The sequence below is a fragment of the Daucus carota genome, chromosome 1 (assembly GCF_001625215.2).
Source record: "Daucus carota subsp. sativus chromosome 1, DH1 v3.0, whole genome shotgun sequence".
Classification (NCBI taxonomy): domain Eukaryota; kingdom Viridiplantae; phylum Streptophyta; class Magnoliopsida; order Apiales; family Apiaceae; genus Daucus; species Daucus carota.
The window spans coordinates 30,472,344-30,479,398 of NC_030381.2; the positions used below are offsets into that span (position 1 = coordinate 30,472,344).

Below are 7,055 nucleotides of genomic sequence, written 5' to 3' on the forward strand. Positions count from 1 at the left end.
CATTTGCCATTGCCCAGTCCAGCCTTTCTTTTAAGTATCCATCACCATTAGTTCTAAACCATGTAAAGTGCTCACCTATATAATCCAGAGGGTGTAGATTACATACTTCCAAGGAGATACGAAATGCTTCAATCTGTGTTTCATTCCTTGGCTCCCCTCCTTCTTTATCTGCCTGACTTAGAATTATATACTCCCTCCGTCCCCCTGAACAGTACTCCCTCCGTCCCTTTTTACATGTCCCCATTTGACTCTTGACCAGTCAAATTGACCAAATTTTGACTAAACATTACAAATTATCTATTCATTATTTTCGAAATCAGAATTATCACAAAGACACAAACAACTAAATCGTCGTTATACCCAACGATCAGAAACCTGGATTTCTTGGAGATGTGGAGGCCTTTCTAAGCTGCAAGCCTGTGAGTATACGATTAGAATATTATTAATTCCAGTGGAATAAGGTAACATATCAAACTCTTAGATCTCCTCCATCTTTGTCGTGATGTCTCATGTATGTATATTTATTTAATTCGTTCTCGTCCTAATATTATTGTTTTGATTTAATTAATTCATTGAATCTCTTGCGATCGAATTGAATTTGATATGTTTATGTTTGATTTAGTATGAGATAGATGTGCCTAATCTGAATGTTGTATGTATAACTGACTAATTGTATGTAGTATTGCTCGACGAGGGTGTTTATAGTTGATTGTGTATATTTTGATAGTTGGATACTTGATCTTAGGGTGTATAATTTTGATTTTCTGCAAAGAGATGCTGGATTCTACTTGATTTTGAATGTGCTTTTATGGTTGATTGTGTTCGATTGTGTTATCCAGTTCTCTATTTGTAGGGCTGGTCATTGAAAGACCCTATTGAGATTAGTGGTGACTTTTTTCGTAACAGATAATGTTTGTGTATGAGCTTTTGGTTTTTAAGTGTTATGGTGAATTAAGATTAAGATTGCTCTTTTGTTTGATCTCCCCTTCTACCTATGTCCAGATTTTGTTATAATGGGTAGAACATTGTGGTTGATCTTATCCTGAATGTTTTTCACCCTATCAACCAGCGCAATATCATTTCTCATTGAGCTTTTAGATGGTTTTGATGTACTTCGGGGCTTCTATATTTATATTTTCTGGTACCTTTACCTGATAATGCCAACTTTTATGCAAGTATATTGCTGATGCCCTTATTTGCCACCAAAAAAGGACATTCTTTATAATTACAAGCCTGCTCGTTTGGTTTATGCCCCTTAAACGGAACTGTGTATTAGGATTTAGCCAGATAGGTGCTATGCATCGCTTTTAGAATGATAGCGTGGATTCAATTCTGGTCCTGATTTTGTCTGTTTGTAGATTTCAAGATTGAATATGATGTTTATGTCTAACTCGGATTGTACTTGTCATTAAGAATGTCTGGTTATACTCCATACGTTTAGGTCTCTTGTTGATTAGTACAGAATATCTCAGAGTTGTGTTTTGTAAACCTCTATCAGTCTAAGGATGAGTAATACAATTCTGTCGATTGGGATTCAGAAGTGTTTTCAATTTAGTTAGTCTGGTTCCAATTAATTAGGTTTCTATTCGATATATTGAATAATAGTTCTTTTGGTGGGTTTTTAACAATATGACAGTCAAAGTACCATGATATATTAAATTCATGGGGGCCATATCGAATGGATTTGTTTTGTACCCTTAAGGGTTTCCTGGCACCTCTGGTGGCTTATGTATGGTGGATACCATTTAACTTGTCCTGTCTTTGGACAGAGGTGCGATAGAACTTCTAAAGGATTGGACATCTCATACATTATCTTAAAAGAATGGAAGTAAATTGAGAACTATAAAGTGCCTTAAGGAAGATTGGTAATACAAAATCGACTAAATCTTGGGCTCCAACCTGTAAACAAATAAAATATAAAAAATGAAGTGGTTTAGAATCTTGCAAAAGGATATAGAAGGAAAGCCTATACAAAAGTTTGAAATTTAATATTCTGGCATATTAGGTGTTAAGACCTCTTTTAATCAGGGTGATTAGAGATGCTCAAATTTATATTAAGCTAAAATCGGGGACTAAGTGGTAGAGAGATAGTCAAAATAACAAGAAGTATAGATTAAGAAGGTTTTAAGGACTAGAATTATGGAGTTTCCTAGATGGAATATAGAATTAAGTATTGACTAAGGATATTTAAATACCATATGTGTACCAAAATTTTTGAATAAACCTAACTACAAAAAGGGTTAGGCGGAAATTAAGGAACTGTTGGGGGATCTTTTAAGGAATAGTTTACTGTAACTTAATTTTATTAAAGTGCAGTAAGCTAACTCATGATAAGGTAAGAGGGAATGTGTGACTAAGGTTTAAAATTTAACAAATGTCATAGGTTATATTTACTAGTAGTTTAATGGTTAGAACCTTATCTAAAAAACATGAAATGATAAACAGAGTTTACTACACCTATTAACACAATAAAGGTTATCTATGATGGACTCTTTATCTCATAAGCAAATTGAAGTTATTTAAGTTCAGAGAGTTTAATTTAAATCATGGAATATTACATACTCCCATTTATTAATAATAGGGTTCTAAAACAAATTAGAAACGTGATACAGAAGGTAATTTAAAATGTCGGCTCTAAATTTATCGCCTAAAAAGCAGAACACAAATCTTTAAAGTTGGATCCCTAATTATCCGTAATGGATGTTTGATACTTATTATGAATATCTGATTTTAAGCAGACTGAGTATGTTAAGGAAGGTAATAATTAACGCAAATTCTTTATAATCATAATCTGATTCTCAAAGCCGAAATTTAGGATTAATTTTAGGAATGCACGAATATAAATAAACTATAAGCTTAACATTTTACTTACAACCACCTCTCTCCACCAACACTTTATACAAAAGTATAAGCCTTTCTCATGGATAAAGAAACAATCCCATTAACTGAGGGTGATGCTTTGAAGCTACAGCTAAAGTCCAATGAGCTTGAAGTTATCACCAATCCATCTAATGTTTTGGAGTACAGTGATTCAGAGCTCCCAAAAGTCATCTATGCAAGAATGCTATCAGGAAGAGCTATCAACAAGATTGGGCTGAAGAACATGTTCGAGTCTATATGGCAGAGAAAAGCAGGGGTGACGATAGAGGACTATACTGATGGTATTATTATTCTGAAATTTGAGTCAGAAGCGGTTAAAAATAGAATAATTAGAGGGCAACCATGGGCCTTCGGAGGAAGTTATCTAATCTTGATTGAGGCTGATGCTATGACTCAAATAACTGCAGAATCCTTCCAGAAGATCCCCTTCTGGGTACAAGTACATGGGATCCCTCCAGGTCTCCTTGCAAAGCCTTATGGCGAAAAGTTGGGTAAAGAAATAGCCAATTCAATGGGCGAATTTATGGAGTTTGACCCCACACACCAAAGCAGCTTCATGCGGTTTAGAGTAGGCTTGGACTCCACAAAAGCTCTACTTAGGGGAAAATTTCTGAATCTAGACAAGAACAAGGACAACATATGGGTCTCATTCCGTTATGAGAGGCTATCTAAGTTCTGCTCCTTTTGTGGTCACATAAATCATATCCAGAAAGATTGTGCAGCGTTACTTGAAGAGCTGGAAAGGGGACATAACCCAACACTTCAGTATACTGCTTCACTAAAAGCTACTGGGTTAAACTACAGTCCCTATCAGGTGGTAAGACAAGAGCAGGAGGTAAACACTAAGCAGACACCAGTGGTTGACGACTCTTCTCAAATGGCTCTAAAAACACAAATAGTGGACTCTAATGCCAAGCGGCTGAAAACTGGAATTACAAGTTATGGTAATTAATGTGGTTAATAGATAATCATAATAGGTTTCAGGAAAATTTGGAAAAGCAGTAACTGGTTTTTATATTGATGTCACAGGTGAAAGTGTAGGTGTTGCAGCAAACATAAAAAACAAAAAGGAAGCGGTGGATGAGGCGGGCAGTGGTCGCCAGAGTCTACCAAAAAGGGTGCAAAAGGAAGGGCAGGAAGATAACACACCACAATTTAAGAAGAAATGATCAGAAATTGAGGTGTAAGAGGATTGGTTTATCTTTGATCAGCAGGAAAATAAAGAGAAAACTAAATAAAAGCAGTCTAGATTAGTAGTTGGACTCCTCAGCAGTTTCTTAAATAATAGTTTGTAAATAAGGCCGGTAAAGGCCTGAAATTAAGTTTTAAGGTGTGGAACTTGCCTAGTATTGTCGAGAGAATAAAATATGATTTGGTTTCAATATTATGATTATTTTGAAGTTCTGTACTAGGTATAGTCTGGGTGAAAAAATGTCAAAGAACACGTTTCAACAGTTAGTAATGGAATAGTATAGTCAAAATATGATGTTATAGTAGCGATAATACAAAAATTATTGAACACCTGGGAAGATATATTACATAAGAATTTTCTATCTGCATTATTTGAACTAAAAATACACAGAAATCCAACACAAACTACGGATAAAGTCAATTTTGAATATAAATTATATAAAGGTAATTAATCCTATTGTCAACTATACTCTATAAAAAATCTATGCTTAATGACGGATAACAACATATGGGGACTTGCACATGTTATAATACTGGAGAAGATATTAAAATTAATCAACACACATTTTCTTGATGAAGGGGTTTTAAAAAGTTTTATCAGGAAAGTGTTTGCCAAACATGGAGTAAATGTAGGGCTCTGATGAAGCAAAAAATTTAGCAGCAACAAAGGAGAAATGATAAATGATCATTGACTCTGAAGCAATCCTGGTTGAATGCTTGGAATAAAACAATATTAAGGGACTTTAAAATAGAGAGGGGATCATGGAAAATGATTTAGTAATGACTTAAAGTTCTGTCTGTGGAGCCTCTAGGAATGATAGAGTGAGATATAAATTTATTAAAAGGATCCTTGATGGAAGCTAATAGAAATAAGATACCACTTATGAAAAGAAATTATTAAGAATAACAAACTTATAGCAAAGTAAAACAATAACAACTATGTCCATCTCTTGATATTATAATGCAATTAAGAGATAAAACCAAAATAAAATATGAGAGGAGTGTGAATAGGAATTAGAGCACATAAATGAGTTAGTAAAAAGGCAAGAGAGATCAGAAGGACAAAGAAGGAGTTTTTTGCTCATCATGGCCATTGCAAGTTGGAATGTACGAGGCCTAAACAAGGAGATAGCACTAAGACAAGGGAGGCTCTTTACCAAAAACTACAAACCAGATTTCTTGTTTCTAATGGAAACGAAACTGTCAGAAGGAAAAGTCAATGAAATGTGCAACAAACTGGGTTTTGACAAGGGTATTGAAGTTCCAAGGATAGGAATTGGTGGGGGCTTAATGACTCTATGGAGAGATTCAGTAGAGGTGATCTACTTAACATCTTCTCCTAATCATATCAGTTGCCTATTAAGGTGGGAAAACCAACCACGGTTCTGGCATTTCTGTGGATTCTATGGAGACCCCAAAACGTCCAACAGACATCATACATGGGAATTATTACAAAAACTGAGAATAATACATAGTGGACCTTGGTTAGTTATGGTTGTACAGCTGTCAGCAACTCATCAATTTTATCAGCCGATGGTAACGATGAGGTAAAAAGATTCTCATAGAATCTTTGGATTATTGCACTAAATTCCATCTCATCTGAGCACCATTCATTTTCTTCATTAAACAAGCCTGCAAGATAATAGAGTTTGTTATTCAGATTTTTTGTTTGCTTATTCAGCAAAAGAAAACATGTTGCAGAGATTGCCTAGTTATCCATTAGTACACTTATTTTTCTGTACTTATAATCCCAAGTATGTGTAGCTTACTTCCCGACTTATAACCGGGCCTTTCATGGTCTATGTATAAATCTGACAGCTACTGTAATTCATCATAATGTTTATGCTTAACAAATACATTCTATGATTGGAAATCTGATGGATTGAGAATTTTTAATAAACTAGTTTAAATGATCCCATATCAAGATATTAACCACCAGTGTCTATCAAGTTACAATATATTAAATTAACTTTTCCACTAGACTATAATACCAGTAGTTTATAGTAAAGTAACTTGACTATATACTTTATCCTTATATCCTAGGATGTAACTTAAAAGGAGATAAGAGAATAAATAGACTTTCTACCAACCTTTTACGTACCTTTTATGAGATTTGTTTTGTTCCTTACATTAGCTCTCTGGTGGAAAAATTTTGTGTTCTGGTCCCCTTCTTTTAGCCATAAGATCCTTGATCTTTGTTTCCAATAAATCTCTTCTTTGAGCAATAATTCATTTAACTTCATCTCCGTTGCTTTTAGTTCCTCGGTTGTGTCTAATCTTTGTCGACCATCATGCAATTGTGCAAGTTGACGATGTGTATTCTTAATCTCTTTTGCCAGAGATCCAAACTTGGCCTGATTCCAAAGTATCAGCTGCTTGGAGCATTGCTCAATGTTATTTATAGTAGACATCAGGGATTGTTGATTCATTGTCTCCCAGTTTGATTTAATAATCTCTTTACATTCCGGTTCTCTAATCCACATGTTCTCAAACCTGAACCTTGACCTTTTCCTCTTGTTGGGTGTGATCAAATCCACTTTTTGAAGAGAAAGATATAGGACTCTATGATCTGAGTGATAATAATCAAGATGTCTTAAAGAATTGTTCGGGTAATAGTCCAACCATTCCTCATTTGCCATTGCCCAGTCCAGCCTTTCTTTTAAGTATCCATCACCATTAGTTCTAAACCATGTAAAGTGCTCACCTATATAATCCAGAGGGTGTAGATTACATACTTCCAAGGAGATACGAAATGCTTCAATCTGTGTTTCATTCCTTGGCTCCCCTCCTTCTTTATCTGCCTGACTTAGAATTATATTTGTTGATTTTGTTTTAGTTAATTAGATCAAATTTACTTTTCTTTGTCTACTTGTAGTATTATATTATACTAGCCTTTAACCCGTGCGAAGCACGGGCGGGTATAAATATCGTAATTTATTAATTATAATTTAAATTTTAACATCATCTTATTAGTATTTTAGAAT

The 7,055-nt window shown here is 34.6% G+C and overlaps 2 protein-coding genes across 6 annotated transcripts; one reads left to right on the forward strand and one right to left on the reverse strand.

The window, feature by feature from the left end:
* LOC108227417 (uncharacterized) lies at positions 1–4,262 on the forward strand. Of its 5 annotated transcripts, none has more exons than XM_017402572.2 (3): positions 15–461; positions 2,966–3,824; positions 3,910–4,262. In XM_017402572.2, exons 2-3 carry the CDS (start codon positions 3,062–3,064, stop codon positions 4,047–4,049), a joined length of 903 nt encoding a protein of 300 aa, XP_017258061.1. In that variant the 5' UTR covers positions 15–461; positions 2,966–3,061; the 3' UTR covers positions 4,050–4,262. The 5 variants fall into 5 exon arrangements, with proteins under 5 accessions (XP_017258044.1, XP_017258036.1, XP_017258061.1 ...); XM_017402562.2 differs by having other exon boundaries at positions 2,972–3,824; XM_017402580.2 differs by having other exon boundaries at positions 3,028–3,824.
* A 1,298-nt stretch (positions 4,263–5,560) lies between these two features.
* LOC108220780 (uncharacterized) lies at positions 5,561–6,710 on the reverse strand. The gene is made up of 2 exons (XM_017394641.1): positions 6,173–6,710; positions 5,561–5,703 (listed from the first exon to the last, which is right to left on the reverse strand). The coding sequence occupies exons 1-2, from the start codon at positions 6,708–6,710 to the stop codon at positions 5,561–5,563; spliced, it is 681 nt and encodes a 226-aa protein (XP_017250130.1).
* Positions 6,711–7,055: the final 345 nt, after the last annotated feature.